Source organism: Serinus canaria, chromosome 10 (genome assembly GCF_022539315.1).
Source record: "Serinus canaria isolate serCan28SL12 chromosome 10, serCan2020, whole genome shotgun sequence".
In the NCBI taxonomy this organism is placed as follows: Eukaryota; Metazoa; Chordata; class Aves; order Passeriformes; family Fringillidae; genus Serinus; species Serinus canaria.
In genome coordinates, this window is record NC_066324.1 from 2,645,556 (window position 1) to 2,670,736 (window position 25,181).

The 25,181-nt window shown below is 46.4% G+C and overlaps 2 protein-coding genes across 6 annotated transcripts in view; one reads left to right on the top strand and one right to left on the bottom strand.

The window, feature by feature from the left end:
• Positions 1 to 25,181, bottom strand: part of MTFMT (mitochondrial methionyl-tRNA formyltransferase) — a 431,560-nt gene that overhangs the window by 128,698 nt on the left and 277,681 nt on the right. The gene's annotated exons all lie outside the window — the stretch shown is intronic.
• On the top strand, positions 1,094 to 23,873 carry DPP8 (dipeptidyl peptidase 8). Of its 5 annotated transcripts, none has more exons than XM_050978236.1 (20): positions 1,094 to 1,232; positions 3,215 to 3,484; positions 5,013 to 5,125; positions 6,014 to 6,187; positions 7,081 to 7,249; positions 8,430 to 8,540; positions 8,883 to 9,011; positions 10,447 to 10,508; positions 11,558 to 11,658; positions 12,977 to 13,154; positions 14,338 to 14,497; positions 15,240 to 15,319; positions 15,712 to 15,864; positions 16,396 to 16,531; positions 17,286 to 17,431; positions 17,941 to 18,087; positions 18,488 to 18,640; positions 19,828 to 19,970; positions 20,646 to 20,757; positions 21,318 to 23,873. In XM_050978236.1, exons 2-20 carry the CDS (start codon positions 3,226 to 3,228, stop codon positions 21,438 to 21,440), a joined length of 2,649 nt encoding a protein of 882 aa, XP_050834193.1. In that variant the 5' UTR covers positions 1,094 to 1,232; positions 3,215 to 3,225; the 3' UTR covers positions 21,441 to 23,873. The 5 variants fall into 5 exon arrangements, with proteins under 5 accessions (XP_050834193.1, XP_050834192.1, XP_050834195.1 ...); XM_018913994.3 differs by having other exon boundaries at positions 1,183 to 1,313; XM_050978235.1 differs by lacking the exons at positions 20,646 to 20,757; positions 21,318 to 23,873 and having other exon boundaries at positions 1,164 to 1,232; positions 18,488 to 18,624; positions 19,828 to 19,964.

The window sequence follows — 25,181 nt, forward strand, 5'->3', positions numbered from 1 at the left end:
CTCTTACACTGTAATGATTTTGTGCCCCAGGGCCTTCTGCTGGCCCAGCACTGGCACAGATTGTCCAAAGAAGCTGTGGCTGCCTCATCCCTGTGTTAAAGGCCAGGTTGGATGAGGCTTGGAGCAACCTGATTTTGGTGGCCCTGCCTATGGTTGGAATGGCTGAGTTTTAAGGTCACTTCCGACCCACACTATTCGATGATTCTATCATAATAAGGCTAAGAAAGGACAGCACTGATTTGTTTCCAAAAAGCCCACCACTCACTCCTCAGCAGCTCACACAAGAGCCCCTCACCACAGCCATTCTCATTCCAAGAGCAAATCCATCCTCCTTCAGCCCCATCCTGTCAACCCCTCCTCAGGGTTTTCCGTGTGAATCTCTGCTGTGGAGACAGCAGGTCCCTGCCCCAGCGTGGCCCTCCATGGAGGATTCCCACCCTCTGCCAGCCCCTGGTGCTGTGAAGCTGCCACAGAAGCTGGGGTGAGCTGTAGCAATGGTCCCAGAGACTTAATTTGGGAACACAAATCCCACTGACCCTTTGGGGCAGCATGTGGGGAAAACCAGCCCTCAGCTCCCAGTGTGACCCAGAGCTTCCACCTGAACGTGCATTTAGGAGGGAGCACCTGCAGAAAGTTATTTTTTTTCTGGTTTATAGGGGTTCAAAAAACCATTTTCCTTTCAAAAAATGGACTGTGCTTTGCAAAGGGAAATTTGGGGGTGTAAAATTTAAAATTTGGGGAAATTTGGCTGGGGGCTCACAGCTCTGGATCCTGCAGGTGTTTTGGAAGGCTCACGTTGCTGGAAGCTGAGTGTGTTTTGGGGGTTCATTGCACTGGCTGTGCCTGGGGTTTAACACTCGTTGTTACACCTGGGAATTTTTTTTCCCCTGTGGGAAGCATATCAGTGTGGAGGTGGCAGCATTTTTCGGGGCAGGAGAAAACCGCGATTTTTGAAACTGCAGGGTCCCTGTGCACGGGGGGGGGGGGGGGTTGCATGACCTGACTCCCGTGCATGGTGTAGTGTGTGTTTGTGCCAGTCCCTGTGCAAAGGTCCCCGTGGCCCGGTCCCCGTGCCCGGGTGGATGTCTCATCCCCGCCCTTGGTCCTCCCGGCCGGCAGGCGGCGCCCTGTCCGGTACGGCGCGGTGCCCGTGGCCGCTCCTGGAAGCGGAAGCGGAAGCGGCAGCAGCGGCCCGGCGGGGCGGCTCGGCAGCAGCGCCGCCGCGGAGCTCCGTGAGTACCGGAGGGAACCTCGGGGGCTGGCTTGGGGGCTCCGCTCCGGGGAAGACCCCTTGGAGCCTTGGGACTCCTGAGGTGGGTGAGAGGAGGGGGCTTGACTCGGGGTGGCCCCCCTTCCGCCCCCGATCAGGCCTAGCCGCCGCCCCGGCCGTGGAGGGATCCCTGGGTTCTGCCCGCCTCCACCCCGGGATCTGTCCCCTGGCCGTGCAGGCTCCCCCGGGATCTGCCCCTGGCCGTGCAGGCTCCCCCGGAATATGCTCCTGGCCAGGGAGGGCCCACCGGGATCTGCCCCTGGCAGTGGAGGGACGCCCCGAGGTCCTCTCTGGGCTGTGCAGGGTCCCCCCGGATCTGTCCCCTGCCGTGGAAGGACCCCCGCGGTGTGCCCTCTGCCCCCCCGGGACCTGCCCCCGGCCATGGAGGACCCCCCGGGAGCATCCCCCTGGGCTGACATTCCCGTGCCGGTGGCCGTTCCCGTGCTATTGGCTCGTTAACGTCTACTGCTCTTCGGTTTCTGTCCCTTTTCCTGCGAGAAGTAGGTCGGGTTAAGAAATAGCATCAGGGGGTAGGTGGAGAAAGGAGGTTTTTTCTTTGTTGGAATTCTTCAGATGAAACGAGATTTGCAATTCAGGTTTGAAGGTTCATTGTCAGTTCCTGACGCTGTCTCGAGCACAGCACTGCTCAGTGCATGTCTTGGATCCTTCTTCCATTTGGACAGGGCTCTTTTGTTCTGGATTTTTGTGCTGTAAATAGTGTGAGCAGAAGAAAGACCAGTGTTTGTTTTGTTTGCATTGCCAAAGGTGAAGCTAAGCTATTTGTGTTGAGTTTCTGTCAAGGTGCAGATGATATCTTTTTCACTCCTTTGGGGAGATGTCTCAGCTCCTCTGGAGAGCCATGGGAAAGCCAGTCCACCAGAGAGCTCTGCCAGCTGCCCAAGCCTGTGCCTTGAGCTCCAGTGATCCTCGGTGCCTGTTTGCTCGAGGGAAATGCTTTATTTAGGCTGTGTTAGTGTTTTGGCAGGCCAACATGCTCTGCCCCAGCAGCATACACAACACTTGTGCAGTCTTTCCATGCTATATATAGACACCCCCTCCCTGCCTTTGAGGATTGACAACCCTACACCTTGGGCTCTCCAGGAATGAACTATGTGACAGGAGTTCATAGCTTGGATCCTTTTGGAGCTGCCCTCAGCTCTGGGATTTACAGTGGGAGGACTTGGTTTCCTCTTGCCAGACGTCTGGGCTGACAATCTCAGCTCAGATACACTTTGTAAAGCCCAGCTGACTGCAGGAAGAGATATCTGCTGAATTAACAGCCTGTTGGGCAGATAAGGCTTGTGTTGCAGATAAATCCATTTGGGAAATGCTTTTTTTCACTGTGTCCTCTTCTGGAATTTGTAATTGGGGCAATATAATAGTAGAGATCACTGCTAGACCCTTCTGAACTTAGTTTGAAAGGAGGCATAAACAAACCCAAGAAGTTTTGGGAGAATAATGGGAATAAGGACAAGCCGCCTAAGCCTGTTGTGTGGCCTCATGGTTCCAGATCAGCCACCAGTGTTGTTTCTTCTGAGCAGTTGTGTATCCCAGCTCCTGGTCCTCTCCTAATCATCCCCTGTTCTGATATCAGTGTAGTGAGATGATTTGTGGCGGTCTCGCAGGGAAAGAAGCAGGTGGGAGCTTAAATGGGAAGAATTTATCCACTTCATGACCTAAAATGAGTGGTTGGTATGTGTGGGCATGGGAAACACAACAATAAAACTGTGGCTCCGTGAGGTATTTAGTCCCTTCTGAAAGGCTGGGTGGTGCCAGCCTCTTTTCCAGAGCAGAGAAATATTTCCTAGTTCTCTTCCCTCTGCTGTGGGTTTTATTCCCCATATGAAAGGATGGTTTTCTTAAAGAATTTTTGCCGTGGGGTGTGTTGGGAGTGTGCAGCGAGGGTTTGCTGGAGCTGAAGCTCTGCTGTTCTGTTTTTTCCAGAAACATGCAACATGGCAGCAGCCATGGAAACTGAACAGCCGGGCCTGGAAATCTTTGAGACTGCAGGTCATGAGGAGCAGGTCCCGAGGGAGGAGCAGCCAAAACTGGAACCTTTCTATGTAGAGAGGCATTCCTGGAGCCAGCTTCGGAAACTGCTCACAGATACACGGAAGTATCATGGATACATGATGGCAAAAGCCCCTCATGACTTCACCTTTGTGAAGAAAAATGATCCTGAAGGACCGCATTCCGATAGGATCTACTATCTGGGTGAGCTGGCTGTGACAGTGGCACTGCAGGGCTCTTTGGGATTGACTGTTCCTGACAGCTGGGTGTTCCTGGCAGTTAAATCTAAAGGGATTCCAGGCCACACTTGCTGGTCAAAAGTCAAGATTGTGATTGTAATAGCTCATTAAAACTTGCGAGTTAATCTCCTGTGGGAGTGGCATGATTGGAGGTGACCCATTAGGCCTGGAAAAGAGCTGGGAAATGTCCTTTGGAGCATGTTCCCAGGCTGGAAGTCTGTTCAGTCCCTTTTCTGTCACTGCAAGTAATACTCTCTCCAAAAGCTGTGTAGGAGCTTTATCTTCTGTCAGAGATAAAGAAACCTTTGCAGAAAGGTTTATCTCCTTTCTCTTATTACAGCTGTTGGGTGGAGCCTTGTTCTCCTTCGAAGTTTGCTTCCAAAGCTGAGATTTTATGTGTAATTTTGAAAGTCCTTTGTGCCTCAGCTACTGATGGAGCAGGTTTTCCAGGAATCCTGTGGGGAATATATAGCAGCATAGGTCAGGGGCAGCTTAAAGAGTAAATATTTTTCTCAACATTTTTGGCCTTAATAATAAAAAACTTCATGTAGTTTGTTGTTCTTGGATTCAGTGCCCCACTTGTGCATTGTTTCACTAATTATTGTTCACTTGATAGAAGTGATTTGGCACCCTAAGTGGTACTGTGAGCAACCCTCTGAGTGGTTTTTTGGAGCAGGCCTTGTGGTGGAGGAATGCTTTTGTCAGGAGCTGCAGTAGCTGAACATAAATCCATGAAAAACTGGATTAGAGAGAGAAGCAATGGCTGAAGCAGAGGTCTAGAAGTCAAAGCCACATTCTAGCCCCCCTGCTTGCCACTTAGGCTACTTGCTTAAGCTCAGGTTTGTGATTCACACAGTCTTTGCATGTGCTATGCAGTGACATAGTCAGAAAATTGCTGCTCTTTTTTTTCTTTTCACAAGGTGGGGGTCATAATCCTTGGATGATGCTGAGTTCAAGCACATCATGGGTGGGTTGAGGTTGATGCCCCTAGGATGAGCTCTGCTTTCACAAGTGCCACTTCCTGAGCTATAGATCTGGCTTGGCCTTCCCTTGGAGCATACCTGGCTCTCTCTGGGCTGATCCCCATGTGCCTGGGCAGGAGCCTTGAGAAATCTGAGTATCACTGGGAGAGGGGAGCAGGATAGGGATGTTCAAACCTCCCTAAAAGTCACAGGCTGTGTATCCCAGACAGAGGGATTGGCACAAAAGCCCTCCTTGATTTATAAAGCTTATGGAATCAAAGGGCAGTAAGAAGGCACAGAGTGCTTTGAGCAGCATGGGTGTCATTCTTCTCTGCCTTCTCTGCTCTGTGACTTGCATTTCTGTGAAGCAGGGAATTCCCAGAGTGAGGCTGCAGTGCAGTGACCAGTGCAGTGATCAGTACTTCTGCTGGTAGGAAGGGCCTGGCAAACTGTTCCTGGGCATCCTTTGAGAGTGTTTGGATTATTAACAGAAAACTAATACCCTTTTTTTTCACCTCACTTTCACAATAGCAATGTCTGGGGAGAACAGGGAGAACACTCTCTTCTACTCTGAAATTCCCAAAACCATAAACAAAGCTGCCGTCCTGCTGCTTTCCTGGAAGCCTCTTCTGGATCTTTTTCCGGTGGGTCCTGATTTCTTTCTTGCTTCAAGCATGTGGGATTTGGGTTTTCATCGTGAAAATTTGAAGTTTATTGTCTTAAAAATGTAAAGATTCTCCTTGTACGTGCCAGCCCTGCAACCATCCCAAAATGAAGCACAGCTTTCTCCTCAGTGTTTAGAGTTCCATCCTCTCTGTGTGCTGGATGATTCCTTTGCTGGCAGAGATGACAGGTGCTAATTTGCATCAAGTTCTGTGCTGTGAGATCCTGGGGATTGCTGAAGGAGCCTGGAGTCTCCAATCACTTCCCTGCTGTCTTGCAGGGGAAGTGATGATTCCCCCGAGGATCAGTCAGTGGCTCCATGACTCATGCTGGAGCAGAGGATCCCTTTCCCACTCACTGGGATGTGGATTCCCTTTTCCCTGCTGCACATAGCAAGCCTTCACCATCCCATCCCATGCACCATGGCAGGCTGGAGGAGGTGGGACAAACCCCACATGGAATGAGGTGGATTTTCCCCTGTGTTATTTCCCGGGGCTGTCAGCCAGACGTGAAACTCTGGCTGTGCTCTTCTCCCACCAGACCAGTCACTGCATATCTGTGAAAGTGAGCAGAGCCTCTCCTGCTCATTCTAGAAATAACAGACCCTTAGTCTGAGCTTCCTTATACCAGAGAGTATTGGGAATAATGCTGGCCTTGCTATGGGAGGAGTGGCTGTCAGTTTACAGTTGTGTGGGTTCTGATCGTGGCCTACAGCTATGAGTGCTGATGGCAGAGACAAAGCAGGAGTGGGCTTCCAGCCGGCAGCAGGATTCTGGAGGAGGAGGATGTCTGCTCAGCCATCTGCTCCTGGAAGCAGGGCAAGGCGTGCAGAGCAGAGATGTTAATTGGGCTTCTCTGCCCGTTTTCAGGCCATCCTAGACTATGGGATGTACTCCCGGGAAGAGGAGTTGCTGCGGGAGAGGAAGCGGATCGGCACTGTTGGGATCGCCTCCTATGATTACCACAGAGAGAGCGGCACCTTCCTGTTCCAGGCGGGGAGTGGGATTTATCATGTGAAAGATGGAGGCCCCCATGGATTCACCGTGAGTTTAATCATCTTCTATCTCACTGCAGGGCTTTGCTCTGGCAAGGACCTCCTTTGGCTTGGAGTGAGAGCAAAGAGCAGATCATCAGCAGTTACTGCACTGGCACAGGAAGTGACCTTGATAACCCTGGAAACAGGGTTATCCACAGGAGTGTGTGTCCATGATTGTAGAAACTCAGATGAAGGGCTATAAGAAGTGGTAAAATTGTGGCAGCAGGGCAGGACACCAGATTGTTTGATTTTTCATGACTAGCAGGGTCCATAAAAAGCAACAAAAGGCTCCGTGCTCTTTCATGGTGTCAGATGTCATGTTAGAGACAACTTTTGTCCCTGGGCTGCAGTTTCCAGGTCACTGTTCCGTGGTCAGTGCTGGAGGTATTACACCATTTGACTGTACAACTTGCAGAACAAGCAGCCTTCACTCTGCTGGTACTGAAGCTGGACTTCAAAGCTGAAAATATTATTATTATTATTATTTTTATTTTTATTTTTACTACTACTACTATTAATGCCTGGTGTTTGTCTAACCCTGTTGTCAGGGGTAATTTACTGTATCTCGAGTTGCTTTTGGAGGACAAGGTTGCATTTTCTGCCAGCCTCTCTTAGGGTGCTGTTTTTAAGAGTGCCAGGCTTCTCTACACAAGCTGCCCTGATTTGGGGCTGATCCTCAGCTCCGGAGAAAGGCCTGGTGGGACCATGGTAGAGGCACAACTTTCCCTATAAAATATCTGCATAGTATTTTTGTGTGTGTAAAGTGGGTAGATTCCTCTCTAAATGTGCATTTGAAGTCAGTGTCCACACTACTGTGGTCTTCTGAAATCCAGGTTACTCGGTGGATGTGTTCCTGTATCATATCTTACTGTGTTTCTTTTTCTTTTTAATTCCAAATAGCAACAGCCTTTAAGACCCATTCTGGTAGAGACCAGTTGTCCAAATATCCGGATGGATCCCAAGCTTTGTCCAGCTGATCCAAATTGGATTGCATTTATCCATTGCAATGACATCTGGATATCTAATATAGAATCCAGGGAAGAAAGGAGGCTGACGTTTGTGCACAATGGTAATGCATCCTGAATTAAATTCCTCTACCTCCTCTGCACTTGTTCTTGCTAGACTGCATTGAGCAATGGCACTAAAGGTTCTGAAATGGGGGTAATGGCCACTGTTTTCCACCTTGTTTGTCACATTTATAGACTTCCGGTAGTGCAGATCCTGGTGGTTCTTTTCCCTGCACTGTGCAATCTGGCAGAATGAGTTGTTTGTTGGATGCATATGGAAGGGCTCTTCTCCTGAAACACAGCACATTGCTTTTCACTAACAGCCTTTTTTGTATGGAGGAGCTGTGGGTGGAATAGAGCTGGAGAAAAGTTTCTGTCAGTGAAATCAGGCTGCAGAGACTTTGAGGAACAATTTAAGCTGTTTCTGAATAGTGCTGGGGCTTCTGCTTGCCCCTCATACTCAATAACTTAGGTTCTCACTTCTTACCCTCTTCAACTGTGTTTTAGGCATTTATCCTGGAAGAAAGAAAATGGGAAATTTTGGATAAAACACTTGTAAAATCAATTTCATTTTGTATTTAAGCTATATAATTTAAATTTTAGTCAATTGCAATTTCCGACACTTCATAATAATGCTTTAGACTATTTAAATTCTTAATATTAAAATATTATGTAAGTACAGTAAAAATAAACTGTAGCAATGACTCCTTCTCAGATGATAATTATTTATGGAGTGCTGCTAAGTTACCTCCAGGGTAACAGGAAAAATATTGAAGCCCTATGGATATGTCATCATGTTGAGATGTTATGTAAGTCTGTTACTTTTGGTTCGTACAGTGAATGAAATACTGATGCTTTCATTTTTCTGAATGTTCGTGTCTTAGTTTTCAGTCGTTCAGAAAGGTTTGGGGTTTTGATTTTGTTAAGTTGTAGTTCCAATTCACTGAACTCAGGCAGAGAGAACATTTTCTTTCCTTCACTAATTGAGAGCCTGATTAGGTAGAGGTAAGAAGAGAGAATGTCTTTCCTTTCCTAAAAGAAGCTGCCATGTCAGAGAGGATTAAATCTTCCCTAAATACATGATCAGAGAAGGCTGGAAGCAGAAAACAGATCTGCTGAGAAGTCAGATTTATTATTGTGTACTTGTTCCCTGGGGGTGAATTTGGGCTGTGTTTGGGATAATGCAGAACTGGTTTGGTTCTGCAGCACATCATGAACTAATTCTTTGGTGTCTTTTTTTAGAACTGGCCAATGTTGAGGAGGATCCAAAATCTGCTGGCGTGGCTACTTTTGTGCTGCAGGAGGAGTTTGACAGATACACTGGCTACTGGTGGTGCCCAAAGGCACAGCCCAGTAAGTGTGGGGATCCAGCGTGTCTGGCAGGCCCTGTCCAGTGCAGAGCTCTCACTTGCTCTTACTTACCTTTATGCAATTTGGAAATTGTCTCCTTTGGAGCTGTCTGCATCAGGAGGCAGGTTACAGGGGCTTTGTGAGCACTGTGGGGAGAGACTTGCCTTCTCACAACAGTGGTGGGAGTTGTAGGAGTCTCAGTGTTTTGCTTAATGAAACATGAGTCATAGGCTTCATTGGATTTTTCTTCATCCTTCCAATCAGCTCAGGCTCCTGAGAGAGTATTGATGCCTGCAATAACTGATAATTCTGTTCTGTAATTCTGTAATATTAATTCATTTACAGCACTGGATGGGGGTAAAGTTCTTCAAATTCTTTATGAAGAAAACGATGAGTCAGAGGTAGAAATTATCCATGTCACATCACCCATGCTGGAGACAAGAAGAACAGATTCCTTCCGGTACCCCAAAACTGGTGAGACCCTCAACTTACACCCCTGGTTCTGGAAGACACCTGTTTTATTCCATGTGCCTGACAGCAGTGACTCTTCAGGCCTAGAGCAGAGAGGTGTTGAGTAGTCTTTGAATTGGTGTCTAGGTGGTGCAAATGTGTTTGGGGAAGCTGCTCTGGAGGCTGGGTGAGTCACTGGTGACTGTGCTGATACTGAGGGCTCTGGGTGTCAGGAGTTGGCAGGAACCCTCTCTCATTGTCACTGTTTGAGCCACTCTCTGGGATCCTGGAAAACCTGAGTGGTCGAGGTGTTGATTCTCATTACAGCCCTGTGTTTCTGAGGGAGCAGTTTCAGAATTACAGCCTTATGGGGCTTTGGGAGGGTTTCTGATTAGCTGCTGGCAATGCCCTGGCAGTTCTGGAGGACTCTGGTCTCCAGGAGTGCTCTTGGACTTTGAACAGCAAACCCATCCTGGTGCAGCCTGCCAAGAAAACCACCTGTGGTCACATTTGCACATAGGGGATGATCTGGAGGCTTCAGCAGTGAAGGGCTGAGGGCAGGCTTGAAATGGAGTGCCACTGGAAGCAGGGAAGTGGGATGTAAGCAGACCTGCTGAGGGCTGACTCACTGTCAGGTGTTGGGCAAGTTTGAACAATTCAACCCTTTTGAGATGTCCCTGCTATCACAGCAGGACACATTGCTCAGGTAACAGTGGTTTGCTCTCTTTCCTCACTCCTGAAATCTTCATTTTTTGGAAAAATATCTTCTGTTTGGCTGACCTTCTCAAGCTGCAGAATTCATTCAGACCTTGTCAATTCCCCAATTCACTGGAAAAGCTTTTCCTGATTTACTGATTGTATCAAGGATAGAGCAAGGCTCAGTGAGGCTGAGAAGCAAGAGGTGACACCTTGTGGTCTTTTGGTGTTCAGGAACACTCAGATTTCTGAGAGTATTTTGCCTCTATTCAATGCAAAGAAAACAAGTTAACAAAAGCCCAAATCCCTTAAACAATATGCAACTTTATTGTCATAATGGCACTAGTGATGGCAGTAGGTTTTTAGGTGTTTAATTTTTCATAGATACTCTTTAGCACTGGATTACTTTCCATGTACCACCTTGGAATAACAGCCAAACAGTGAACCAAAGCTTGCTTTGCTGTGCCAGTCACTCCTGAGCATTTACATCCACCCTGGAAATGCATCCACTGACTGTGGGAGAGAAGAGTGACTGGGACAGTAGCATGGCTCTTGATCTGTTTGCAGGATTACATCCTCTAAATCTCCCCACATTTGCAGTTTCTTTTTTCCCTGCCTGGTTCTGTGCTGTCTCTCAGACATGCAGGGAGGCTATTTGATCAAAGAGGATTCTGCTGTTTGCCTTTTCCAGTCCTGTATGAATAACACCACAATAATACACAACAAACAATTGATACCTGACTTTTAACATCTGTTTTTATAGGTACAGCAAATCCAAAGGTCACTTTCAAGATCTCTGAAGTGACAATCAATGCAGAAGGCAGAGTAAGTCTGTGTTCTGTCTGTTTGCCAAATACATTGAATTGCTGTGATTTTTTTTTTTTTTGGTAAAATTCATTTTCCAGTTCAGTACAGAGAAACTTTCCTGGTTGTGATGGCTTCCTGGCTTCTCTGGGGGCAGTGCCCTTGGCTCATTCCTGTGCAGATACTCAGTGTGCAGCAGTGTTTCTCAAGGCTGTGCTTTTCTTCGCTACCACTGGTGTATGAACTCAGCTGCAGAGCAGAGTATTGTAGGTCTGGATGGTTAGACCTTCTTAAGTGACTGATCTCTTGACTGGCTGCAGGTATTGGGAAAATTGGATTGCAAATACAGTATATCACCTTACAAAAGCATGAACATATGGGAAGAGATGAACTTTGCTTTTGCCCTGGGATGTTTTAAACAGATGCAGAAATTTCCACAGCACAGATCTGTCCAAGATCTTTAGACAGTTGGGAAATTAATCTTATCAAACAGATACATTAGCAGCCATAAATTACTGGAATTCTCCCAACTCTTGAGCTATTTCAGCCATCAGCAGTCACCTGCTGGGATAGTGATGCTGGTGTCAGCCAGTAAAGGCAGTGAAAGCCTTCAGGACCCTTTGGGTACTACTGGGACTTGTTCCCAGTCCCAGCAGGGACAGACTGCAGCACTGCATTTCATGGATTAGAACCACATTGATAACTGGGTGTCATGCAGGATCTTCAGCACATATCCATGCAACTCCTACAAAAGAGCTTGGTACAAATTACCTCCCCTGTACAGGGGGGAACTGAGAATTCAAATGAGTTGTGAGAGATGAATGATGGGTTTGTGAGCAGCATCCAGATTTCTCTGGTCCCAGCCCTGGCTGTCCTGGCAGTGCGCAGCTCTCCGGCTGTGCTGGGGTCTGGCTCCAGACAGGGTTCAGTCCCCTGTGTTGCAAAGGCTGAACAATCTAAATTGCATGAGCTGCACAGAAAAAGTCTTCTGTGTCCTGGCTCTTGTCGTGCATGAAAAACTGGTTGTGGGGGTTCATCTCAGTGTCACTGAATTGCTGCTTTGTCAACAGATTGCAGATGTTGTGGATAAAGAGCTAGTTCAGCCCTTCGAGATCCTCTTTGAAGGAGTAGAGTACATTGCTAGAGCTGGGTGGACGCCAGAAGGAAAATAGTGCGTATGTTAATCCTGTCTCTGCTCAGAGGGTTTGGGGTCATACAGTCAGAAGCAGATTGTAGTGGTCTCTGTCTTCTTCCAGCTTAAGCCTGCTTTCACTTTTACATTGCTACCAACTTGCTTGTGCAAAGGGGACCATTTTTCCAAAAGCCAAACCAGAGCCCTCCTTGTGTCTTTCTCTGCTCCCTGGCCCCACTGCTTTGGGTTTGGGCACTCGCAGCCTTTGATGTGTGTGTCCTCTCAGCATCCCTGTGAGAGTGAGTGCAGTGCTATTATCCCCATTTTACAGATGGGGAACTGAAGCCCAGAGAGGTTAAGTGCCTTGCCATGGTCACGCAGGAAGTCTGTGGCTGAGGAGAGAAATGAGCCCAGGTCCCCCAGGCCCTAGGCTAGCGCCCTAACCACTGGACCATCCTTGCTGACCAGACTTACTGATCAGAAAACCTGCTGTAAGTGCTACTTACATTTGCATGTCATTTTAACCCTGTAGATGATGTAGTACAGTGTTTCTAACTCACCAGAAGCTTCTCCAAAAGGATATTTCACTGAAAGGGTTGTCCAGCCCTGGCACAGGCTGCCCAGGGCAGTGGTGGAATCACCATCCCTGGAGGGACTTTAAAGCTGTGTAGATGTGGCACTTGGGGACATGGTTAGTGGTGGGCTTGGCAGTGCTGGAGGAATGGTTGGACCTGATGATCTTAAGGGTCTTTTCCAACCCAAATGTTTCCATGGTTTTCCAGAAGTGCGCTCCACCAGGCTTTGAATCTAAACATGGCTTTCACCTTTTAATTACTTTCCCATCCAAATCTGAAAGAAATCCAGGGACACATTTGCTATGTTATCCTGCTTTTTGCGGAGTTATTGTTGGAGCTACATATAAAGCCATCGGAATATGGCAGGGGCTGCTGCTGGTCCCTTTAGGTGCCATTGTTATTCTCTGCCAGGTGTAGATCTAACAATAGTATTTTCACAAGCGTCCTGAAATTTCAATTGAATTTTTTTTCTGTTTCATTATTCCCTCTGATTTTTCTTTTCTCTTTCTCCCTTGAAGCACACTTCAAACCAGGGAGAACAGAATGAGTTAAACTTTTGAACTTGCAGTGCTTATGCAATATTAAAATGAAGTGAAATAGGTTCTTGTATTATGGAAGAGATTTGTTTATGTGGGTGAAATTTTGCACGTGACTTAATCTGCAATTGAATATTCTTGATTCTCTCAAAACACCTAGTGCTACTGAGTGTCTGCTGAGATTTTCAGACCTGTGCCATACTCATGGTTGCATGTTATTTTCTCTAATATCTGTGTCCTCAACAGCATCTGGTCCATCTTGCTGGATCGCTCCCAAACTCGGCTTCAGATAGTCCTGATCCCTCCTGCATTATTCATCCCCACAGAAGATGATGCAATGGAAAGACAGAAACTTATTGATGCTGTACCAGATTCTGTTACACCTTTCATTATTTATGAAGAAACAACAGACATCTGGATAAATGTAAGAATTTGAATTTCAGCCTTCTCTGACAGTTTGTAGCACTTGAGCAATGTTGATGTTACTGTGCTGCCAAGGGGTGTGATCCCATCTTGCAAGTTCTGTGCATATTCAGTGCTTCCTGCTGTAAAAAACAGGATGCAGAGAACAGATTTGGGAGGTGAAAGCAGACCTGCTGTGCTTGAGTTGATGCAGTACTCAGAGCCTGGAGCAGAGCCCAGGGCTCTGGGTGTTCCCAGGTATCCCCTTCCCCACAGTGTCACTGGCACTCTCCAGCTTCTTGGTGCCAGTTGTTAGCACCAGCAGTGCCACCAGATGAAATATTCTCCAGGCAACAAAGATGGATCAAGATGGCACTGGGTGAACAATCCGGAGAATTAGCTAACAGGCACTGAACCCCTCCTGAACTACATCTGGTCTGGTGAAACAGATTAAGGGTGTGATGTTCTGGGAGGTGAGCTGCAGGGCCTGTGCTGAGAGCAGTCATGGGTGTGCCTGGTCACTGCTGTAAACTGTGCCTCTCCTCACACTGCTGCACAGAAAGATCCCTGTCTCTGCAGTGCCATCCTGTTGGAGGTGTGCCTGGGAGCATCAATCACTGGCACATGGCTGCAACTTTCAACAGAGAGCATTTGCACAAAGCCTTCCAGTGAATGGTCACTATACTGCTCTCTTAGATACCACATTCTCTCCTTAGTGTTTGGTTTCAGGATGGTGCAGTGATTTTCCCTTTCTCTATTATTTTTACTGTCTGAAGTGGTTCTTGACTGGCAGCTCATACTGTGAGGATAAATGCTCCCAAGATTGTCCCTTGAAGCAAGAGCTGGCATGTTGATGAGTGGGAAGATGATGTCAGCTCATCATTCTTTGAATAATCCTTCACTTGCAGGCAGCACAGGACAGAGGTCTGCAGAGCTGGACCCACCTCTGTGTCTAAGCTAGAAGGGCAGGTGCAGAAAAACTTAACTAGTTTGGTGACCAGGATATAGAGTTAGACTGGCAGAAAGCTGGGGCTGCAGGGATGTGGCACTGGCTGCAGACCCCCCTGGCTCCAAGTAAGGGACAGTGCTGCACCTGGTTAGCCTGGACTGTGTGGTCTGTGTTGAGCAGCAGGAGAAGCATATTTTGTGTGACTGCAGTGCCAGAGTCCTGCTGATAGCAATAACCCACTGCTCTGTCTCCTCAGATCCATGATATCTTCCATGTCTTCCCTCAAAGCCACGAAGATGAGATAGAGTTCATTTTTGCCTCCGAGTGCAAAACGGGCTTCCGGCACCTGTACAAGGTGACGTCGGTTCTGAAGGAGAGCAAGTACAAACGGTCCTGTGGGAGCCTCCCTGCTCCAAGTAAGGGGAATTGTTCTGGTGCTCTAATTGGGCATTTGTTGCTGACCAGTGAAGAAGTAAATGTCCTTCCAGCTGGCAGGAATTATGGTCTTATTGGAAACTTCTGCTATTGTCCAGGAAAGCACTTCAGTGCACAGTCATTCCTCTGGAAATTGTACAGGGGTTCTTCTGTTTTCAGCATGCCTTTGTTTTAACCCTGATCCTTCCTTATGGACTAGAAGGAAAACTTTCCAAAAAACCAGATGGGAAACAAGCTCCCTGCGATACATAGTTGGCTTTTCCTCTTCACTGCTGGAACTTGGTCTTGCTCAGATGGAGGAAATTGCTGTGTGCAAAGCTCCCAGTGTGGTTTTTTCCACAGCATGTGTTCTTAAACTCACAATTTCATGCTGTGGTACTTAATTTACTTAGTATGTGTTGAAGGCACCAACTGACCTCTGTATGCACAAAAAATACACTTAGTTTTACTAGAGGTCCTAGTTTCATGCAACTGTTGTGGGTCGTTTTCCCACATAGCATTATATCTTGGGCTTATTAGATTTCTCTGAATGCGTCTGACTTCTTTTCCTTGCTAAATCTCCCTCATTCTAAGGGAAATAAAATCATCTTACAAAAGCAGGGTTCTTGCAAAATTCTCCATTTTTAACAACTCATATTTCCTTTGCCTATTGATCAGTATATTTCTGTGCAAGTGACAAAATATTTTTAGGAATAAAAATCTCTGTACATTGGGTATTTGCAGGTGACTTCAAGTGCCTCATCAAAGAGGAGATAGCAATTACCAGTGGAGAATGGGAAGTGCTTGGCAGACACGGATCCAATGTAAGTCTTGCTCTTGTTTCATGGATATCCTTCCACACGCACTGCAGGGAGATGGTTTCTTGGAGGGATCAGCATAAATCTATTAATCCAGTGTGGTTTTAGCCAAAATACACAGTATTTCTGTTCTGTGTAACTTGTGAACTTGCACAAGGAGGGAGGGAAGGAATGGTCCCCAAACCACTGCTCTTCTAGCTCTGAGCTGGATGAATTCTTTGATCATTTGAATCAAACAGACAGAGTTGTAGACAGTGAGAACAGTTGTTTGGTTTATCCCTTGCAGATTGCTGGGCTCCTGCTCAGTATTATGGAAGTGGGGCAGGAGGGATTGGGGGAGGCTTTGGGGTGGCAGAACTGGATATTGAGGGATGTGCTGTTTGTTTTGTTCCTGACAGATCTATGTGGATGAAGCCAAAAAACTGGTGTACTTTCAAGGCACAAAAGACTCACCTCTGGAGCATCACCTGTACGTTGTTAACTACGAGAACCCCGGGGAGGTGAAGCGCCTGACAGAGCGCGGTTACTCGCACGCCTGCTGTGTCAGCCAGGTACCTGTGCCTGCCAGGGCTTTGCCTTAGCCCAGCCTTATCCTCTCACTCAAAAAGCAGATTTTAGGCTGTGTTGTGCTCTCCTTTTTGTTGTACAGTCAGTGTATAAAACCACCCTGGAAACCAGACTTGACCTCTCGGTTCCGTTGCTCTCCAGCTCACTTCAGGCAAAAGGAGCTGGGGTGAATTGTTTGAAACTCTTTGAGCCTGACTCCCTGCCTGCAGTAGACTAGAGAGCAATCACCAGAGGAGATGAGCCTGAGCAGCACTGGGTGGAGTTCCAGGAATCCAGCTGGGAATTCATGGCCCAGAAGAAAATGTGTGCCAAGCTCCTCATGCCACTCTTTGATTTTCAGGCGTATCTTTGGGTTTGGAGTGTTAAGGACTGTAGTGTTTCAGAGGCAGAAGTGCTCAGATTTCTGGTTTAATTTGGTCCTTAAGCATCTTTTGAAAGATTTAAATGCAAAAGAAACGATCACTTTCTTGTGTCTGTGCACCGAGGAGTTCAAGGCACATTCTTTTTCTCCCCAGGACTGTGACATGTTCATCAGCAAGTACAGTAATCAGAAGAACCCCCACTGTGTGTCACTGTACCGGCTGACAGGATCAGAAGAGGATGCAGCTCATAGGACAAAGGAATTCTGGGCTACCATTTTAGATTCAGCAGGTAATGGCATGGGTGAGGAACAGAAAAAGGACAAACAGGATCACAGGATAAAAGATATCCCAGCGTATGCTTGCTTGAGATTTGCTGTTGTGGCTGACCATCCTTGTCTCTGAAACTCAGGCTTGTGTGAGGAGTTCTGTGAAGTACAGGAGGGACATTTTCAGCTCAGCAACAAATGGATATAAACAGATCATGAAGGAATTTAGAGTGGAAATTACCAATCTTCTCCTACCAGTTTTAGTTCAGGGAGGGATATAAGTGCACTCACTTGCTCTGTGAGATGTGCCTGCTTAAGAGTGTGTTCCTGGGGAGGGAGGTGCACTTCTTAAATAGTGTGTGTTGCTGCCTACTCGTGTCTTCATGAGACAGCTCTTGGGCTATAATCTTCCACTGGATCGCTGTTGCCTTTCATTTCTCCTTACCTGAGGCACACTCCATGTCCTGTGCTTTCCATGTGTTAATGTAGGGAGTCCTAAGTGGAATTAGGAAGGGATGGGACATCTGTAATGGCTGTGTCAGGGGAAGAGTTACTGTCATTCACTGGAGAGCAGGGATGGGAATGTGATAGGGCTCAGAAAGCTCACCTGGGGCTGGGCATTGCCAGTCTCTGCCTGGATCCAGCTACACCCAGTGGAATGTGTGGGAGGGCTCCACTGGGATTGCAGTGAGACTGGTGACAGGACAGTGGTGCAGCAGAGCTGTGTTACTCATCCATTCCTGTTAAAACCAGGCTTTCTGTTCCCTCCCTTGCCAGGTCCTCTTCCTGATTACATTCCCCCTGAAGTGTTCTCCTTTGAGAGCTCCACAGGGTTCACACTGTATGGAATGATGTACAAACCCCACAACCTGCAGCCTGGGAAGAAGTACCCCACAGTGCTCTTCATCTATGGAGGCCCTCAGGTGAGTTGGTGAGCAGTGGGATGGGCTGGCAGGAATCACTCCACTGCTCTCCTGCAGGAACACTTCCTGCTCTGTGCTGAGGGCATTGGTGACATTTTGCCTGTTTGGTAAGTAGGTGCTTGGCCAAAGGTGCTGTAAGGATTCATTGTTGCCAGGTCATGGATCCAGGCACTGCCACTTGTCTGAGGACAGGTATGGAGTAGCAGAGCTGGAAGTGGAGGAAAAGGGAATCAGGTAGTCCTTGTTCCCAGTTCTGTCTCCTCTTCCTCTCCAGTTGCCTCACTGGACCACAGCTGAGCTCTTCATACCTGTGACACAGAATGGCTTGTTTTACTGGGAGAATAGTTTATTGCATAGCAGAGAGAGGGAGTCCTGCAGTAGGGAGTAGGGATCTTGAAAACTTCACATTATAAAGTTGTTTAAAACATTTAAAGGAAGGTAAATACAAATAAAATCTGAAATTGGATTAAGAGGTGACCTCTGGATTCTGTGCTGCTCTTGTATTCCAGGTACAGCTGGTGAACAACCGGTTTAAAGGAATCAAGTACTTCCGACTGAACACCTTGGCCTCTTTAGGCTATGTTGTGGTTGTTATTGACAATAGGGGCTCCTGCCACCGAGGGCTGAAGTTTGAAGGAGCCTTTAAATACAAAATGGTAAGTGGGCTCTGAGTCTGGCTGTGTTCTCAGCCAGAGATGGGTTTGAGTGCCAGTGTTACCAGTGCTGAAGGAGCCCAGCACTGCCTGTGTGACACTCCTGGGGTTTGGGGACAGGAAGTGTGTATACGTAAGAGTTGAGGGAGGAAAGATGTTTGATCTGGGAAAGATAAAATGTCATGGTTTGAGGTTGTGAACCAGCTGTAACCTAACACAGGGTGGTTCATAATGAGGCTGTGACTCCTCAGAGATACAATTTGCAGCTCACATGAAGCAGGGCAGTTGTACTCTGAGCATGGATCACTCCTGAGTACCAAAGCTCTGAAGGTGGTTACCTTGGGCAATCCTGAGAATATTATTTTTGCCTGTAACTAGCAGAACTTTGTCTCTGCCCTGCCAGGGACAGATAGAAATCGATGACCAGGTGGAAGGGCTGCAGTATTTGGCATCACAGTACGACTTCATCGACTTGGAGCGTGTGGGCATTCACGGCTGGTCCTATGGAGGCTACCTCTCCCTAATGGCTTTAACACAGAGGTCAGATATCTTCAGGGTATGTTCATGCATTGAGTACTTCCTCTGATGATGCAGACAGAGTTTTTCTTTTAATAGTGTGACTTCCATGGGTAGTGACAGCACAAAAACCTTGGAGTTTGCTCTAGACAAGTTAGGACACAGTGCAATGGCTGTTTCCTTCAACACTCTTCTATTTGGGTGACTTAAGAGAGAAGTTGCTTTTCTAGCAACTGTTGGACTGCTGAGCTTGCAATGACTTAGCTGTGCTCCTCTACGTATCTCAGCTTATCTGTGCTGAAGGTACCTTAGGTAGTGTCAACTGCTGCCCACTTTGTGCCAGCTGAGCTCTTAGTGTTGTGAACCAGGTAAGGGAAACGATCCTGGTGAAAAACAACACCTCCTTCTCATCCTTCTTTTGGCCCTGGGAGAGTAGTTCCTTTGCAGACTGATCTATTCCCAGATCAAATTGCCCATGCTGCTGCATAGCAGTGTGTTCTGAAGCAGCCAGGAGGACAGCCTGGGGATGGGGAGAGGTACTGGAAAGAGGTTCTTGTGCCTGCCTGACTTCAGACAACTATAATAAACAGCCAGACTGTCTTTTGGACAGAGGTGTGGGAAGAGCTGGTTATTACCCTTGAGATGTGCTTTGTTCTTTGTGGCTACTCATGCTTTCTTTAAGTCCAACCTTAATATTTCTGGGACATTTAATAATTATTTATCTCAATCCTTTAACAATTGTTGTATTTTTACCTTTACACCTGCTTTGCAAAGGGGTTCTAGGTGGTTTTTCAGTGTTTTTTTTCCTGTGTATTTTTTTTTATAAGCCTCTCTGCAAGCTGGTGGTAGCTATGCAGGGTAGTTTGTGGAGTCCTAGGGAGCTGTTTCTGTTAGACATGCAAATGGACCCAAACCCACAAAACCTCACAGAATGCACTTCCCTCAGCATCCCTTGCAGGGGGTATGTTTAGAGTTGCTTCAGATTTACCTGTAGGCTCTTCCTGGTTTCCAGCACGCATAGATCGTAGCTGAGCTGTGCTCTGTGTGAGCTGGGGCAGGGACAGCAGAATTGCTTTGCTCCTTCCACAGTTACAGTGGGATGGAACCGTGGGAGGGAAGGACATGCCCAGGTCAGGGGGCAGTGCTGTCATTCCCGGGTCAGGGGGCAGTGCTGACATGCCCAGGTCAGGGGGCAGTGCTGTCATTCCCCTCTCTGTGGCACTGCAGGTGGCCATAGCCGGAGCCCCCGTCACGCTGTGGATTTTCTACGACACGGGGTACACGGAGCGCTACATGGGCCACCCGGAGCACAACGAGCAGGGCTACTACCTGGGATCCGTGGCCATGCAGGCTGAGAAGTTTCCTTCTGAGTGAGTTTCCTTCTGCCTCTTGTCATCTTCTTCCTACCAGGAAAGTTCAAGCCCCATAGACACATTTTTATTTCCCTGTTCTTGGTATTTTTCTAATCACAAATGCTCACATTAATTAATGTTAAAAAAAAAAAAAAACAAAACAAAACCCAACACTAATAAACTTAATACTCAAATGAACATTTACATCATTACAGACCACTTCATGTAAGCTTTTTTATACTATATTTTTGTGTCTAAAGAAATTACAAATATATCTTCAGTTTGATTAGCACTTTAGAGCTACGTTAAGCTAAACAAAAATGAGTTGATTGGGATGTTTTTGTGTGTCCTGAGGCTGTCTCAGCAGAGCAAGATGGGGCTATGGGCTTTCTTGTCAAAGAGTGGAAATCAGCAAGGTTTAAGGCCTCATATTGTCCAAGCTAGGAAACATTGCTGAGAAAGAAATAAGATATTCAGATAAAATGTCTGACTGTAATATGCATGTGCAGGAAGAACTTTCAGAGGAGTAAGAAGCAGGTTCGAGAAATGTGTCTATCCAGAGCAGTTTACAACTGTGAAATTACTGCTTTCAATGGAAATGTTCTTTTCTGGGGAGTGTTTTTGTAGGGGTGTGTGTGGACTGTGAAATGAGTGGGATGCTGTCTAGAACTGTTTGTCTCTTGCTTTTCCCAGACCAAACCGTTTGCTGCTGCTACACGGATTCTTGGATGAGAACGTTCACTTTGCACACACCAGTATTTTGCTCAGCTTTTTGGTGAGAGCTGGGAAACCCTATGACCTACAGGTAAGGCCAGAACCAGGGTGTAAAGGTAATAATACGTGTGTCTTGGAGGAGTCCAGAACTGGAACTTGTACCATGGCTGTGCTGGACACCTTGGAATTCTAGGATAAAATTGTAGCATTTGAGCCAAGCTTTTTTGTTTTTTAGTATTAATATTTTATGAATTAACAAAAAGAAAAAATGGGCAAATAAGCAGTTAAGGCTGTTCCTGAGGCGATCTGCAGCTGGAAGGCAGAGCAGCAGAGTTCATGCAGCATGGAACAGGGTTCTGCATTTAATTAAACCCTGCTGGCTCAGTGCAGGTGGAGCCCACACCACTCTGCAGAAGTGGGAATGTGCTCTGGCCAGGAGCTGCCTCTGCTCAGCCAGGCTGATCCCCTCCAGCACAGCTGGATCCCAGTGGGTTCTCCTGAGTTCAGGCAGTGGAGGATGAGGTGTGTCAGTTCAGGTGCAGAGTTAATGCAGGCACATTCCATGGACATGTGCAATGTGGCTCTGGGACTGATTGAGATATTGGCACCTTCAGCTCTTGTGGATATTTACAACTTTCTTTTCCATTTCAGATCTACCCTCAGGAGAGACACAGCATCAGGGTCCCTGAGTCGGGGGAGCACTACGAGCTGCACCTGCTCTATTACCTGCAGGAGAACCTGGGCTCTCGCATTGCTGCCATGAAGGCCATGTGACTGACCTCAGAGCTCTGCTCCACAGCTGCTCTCCGGACAGGGAGGTGTAGGAAACTAGAGAGAGTAGAATGGAACATTGCTTTCTGGTGCCTGCCACACGTACACACCCTCACAGACACTTTTTTAAAAGTCAATTTGGTGCCATACGGGAAATTAAAGTACGGTGATCTAATAACTTTAGTTATTAAACTTTAAGTTTAAGCTGTAAATAAAATCCAATGTCTGTGGTATAATACAGTACCATGGGTGTTCTCTTGGGGGACGAGCTGAAACTGAATATAACGTACTTCTACAGCACCAGATCTTCACTTTTTAGAAGAATTATGGCATAATTGATGTATTTTTACAGTGTGTTCCTTGGTATCTTATTACATTATACTGGATGATTTACTCACTACACAGCAAGAATTTACCTGAATGGTTACAACTTTTATTAATTTTAAATGCTATCATATAGCTTTTATGCTTTGTGAAAGGGATGTGTCTCACTCCTTAGAAGGTGGTCACAAGTTGGACACATCCCCTGTCTAGATGTTAATTGTTTTTAAAGAAGAAAGACTTTTAAGCTGCCTCTTAACATATTTAAAGTTTGGATTCAGATCAGTTGATGCCAGGTTCTTTGATTCCTTCTCCCGTAGGATGAATCATTCTCTTTTCTTCCAACAGCTTGAGAACCTATCCTGATTGTACTTGATTTCAGTGGAGAAGTGAATTGATACTTTACTGTGATATGGACATAACAATCTTTTATTCTGAGGTGCAAACTAACTTAAGTTAAAAATCAGAAACTGTAAACTTTTAAACAAGCTTCAGAGTGCATCCTGTTGAGATTTTTCCCTGATGTTCACTCTGGAGCTGGGTTTGCAATACTCCTTCCTCACCCTCACATCAGCATGATATGTATGCATCCTGTTACAATGTAGAAATTCAATACTCTAATTCCAAGGTCTGCAGAGTATGTGTGGGGAGACCTTACATGTGAGGCAATATGAGCTGTTCTGTTGAACTTCCTCATGTATGAGGGGCTATTTCCCAGGCTCATGCCCTGTCCAGTCCCCTATTCCTGGGTCCTTTCTAGCACTACTGTGCATGATGATGATGATGATGATGCTTTGAGAACCCCTTTCTGTACAGCTTCAGGTAACCCTCAAGGAATTGCAATCCCAGGTGTGTTTTTGCTACTGAGGTTTTAACTAAGCAGCAGGCTTGGCTGAAAAGCATAAGTGTGTGAAGGCACTTTTAACTGGCAACAGGTAATTTAGGATAGAAATCCATAGAAAATTGTTCTCTTTAATCCAGAAAATTCTCCCTTTGCAACTTGCCTCTGAGACTCTGATAAGTTTTAATGGTTAAAGAACTTCCTTTTCTTTCTGTTTTGGTCCTAGAGAGAAGCAGAGCATGATTTTCTTTTCATCTGCTGAAAATCTGGAGTCAGTCTTTAGGCTCTTAGAACTCCACATGTTGTAACCTTGTACTTTCCTTGATTTTGTACTGTTCAGCTTGATCCCAGAACTCTGGGATTTAGCAGAGTCTGGCTGTATCGGATCAAACTGCATCATTTTTCAGTTTAACCGAGGGGAGCTGGGCAGTTGCATGGTTGTAAAAGCCGTGTGTGAGAACAGGATCTGGTTTTTGGGATGCACAAAGGAGCCAAAGCCAACAGGCTGCAGGGAGTTTCCTCCGCAGTGGGGAGCCTTGGTTGGGGCTGCTTGCTGGTTTTCAGATGGCGCTGGTTACAAGTGGATCAGTTAAAACACCACTAGCAGGTCAATAACGGGTTGATTTTGGGAAGGGTGAGGCAGAGAAGGAGCCCAGCCCCAGGAATGTCTTCTCTTAATGTCTTCTCTTAGCGGTTAATTGTGTCTGAAGCAAAGGCAGTGTCGAAAGAGGAGCACAGGTGCAACACAACAGTGGGTAGAGACAAAAAGAAGCTGTTCCTCTGGAATTCCATTGTGTTCCCAACGTGTTTATGCTGTATTATATATACATATATCTATATCTGTTCATATATACATATATGTATAGAATTACCCATGGATAGTATTCACCTTTTCCAAGGTTGTTTATATTTTGTTCAATATTAAATTAACTTGCTTTTTTGGGGTGTTTTTGTTCTTTTTCTAGAGGTGATTACCCTTGAATGTAAATGTATATGATTTTTAAGATGAAATTGATCCTTTTGTTTAAAAAACAGAACAAAAATGGCCTTCATCAAACAGTGCTTTTTTGGGGGACTGAAGAACTAAACATTACATGAGTAAACTGGGCTGGGTTTGGATTTAAGGCAGGATGTGATTATAAGTGCTGACATAGAATTTTTAATAATGCATCCTTCCACTGTTTGAAATATATACATCAAAAAGCTATTAAAGTACAATATACTGTAACTGCTCTGTTTTGCAACATAAATTATGGATTCTTTCTTTCCTACCATTTTCTTTCCTTTTTACTGTAGTTAAGCACTTTAAGACTCCGTGCTCTCTTATCCTGTGGAAGTGCTGGAAGGATTTATCACCAGAGTTTTGTAGTTCTTGCAAAAGAGATGCCTTAGATGAAGTCTGATTCCAGCTAAATTCCCAGTGGAGAAAGGCCCCATTGTATCGAGACTGCAGAGGTAGGAAGGTTTTAGTGCTGAGGGACTTTGCATCCTTATTTTTGGGGGGAGTGGTATTCCTGCACCTCATATGGTGAAGTGTTGGCCTGACCTAGGAGCAGGACTGTTCTGGAGATGGAAATGTCACTCAGGGAGGTTTCCAGCCTGTTTGATATTTGGGATTGTACTTCATCACTTCCTGCATGTTAAAAAATCCCTTGGTTAACCTGAATTTTAAGCAGAACTGGTGAGATCCTGGGGAAGCACATGCAAAGGAGGTTGTGGAGCAAAAAGCTGTGAGAAGGAGCCTTTGCTGTGGCTCCCAAACCAGAGGTTGGTATGTCCCTGGGGAGGCCCCTCTGCCTTCCAGAGGCTCTGTGTCTGCCCTGCTCTGAGCAGAAGCAGGACTGAGCCTTCCTTGCATGGTGGATATTTAGTTGCACAGGTGTCTTTGAGATGAATGTTTTCATATGTTTAAGAACATCTATGAAATATGGGGATCTGAGTGCTGAGATACCGAAGCTGTAGCGTGTTGGTGCAGGCAGTTTCCTGTCTTTTGAGGTGCTTGGGTTTGGTTGTGTTTGTTCTGGTGAAAGCACGTTCTTTCACCCCGTTTTAGTGCAGCTTCCAGTGATGCCTTGTCAGTGTGGGATGTGCAAAGCTGTTGGGTTTCACCCCCACCTCCTTTTGTTCTCAATGATCTCTTTTTATTCAGAGAGAACACAGTAAAATTAGTAACTACCCAGAACTGCTTAATTTTTACAAATTCAATGGAAAAATGAGCTCAAAGCACCAAGCAAAGCTTTAAAAATAAGTAACTTTATTGTATTAGAATGGAAAATGCATTCCCTGCTTACTAGTGGCATTTGGAAATAGGCTATGGAAAAACTTTCTGAGTGGGATAGTGTAGTAATGCTTTAACCGTGGAGAACCTGTGCCTGAACCTGGGTAGGAAATTATGGAGAATTCTCGTACTCCAAGTTCCAACCCATATTCCTGCCAGGAGAAGTGGGTTGTGTTCCTGCTGTGTATGTCTGTGTGTCCGGCTGTCCTGCTGCTGCCGTGACAGCCAACCCCTGCCCAGGCAATAGCAGAGTTTGAGTAATGGAAACATTGGCCAGGTGAGGGCCCTGCCTTGGGCTGCCTGT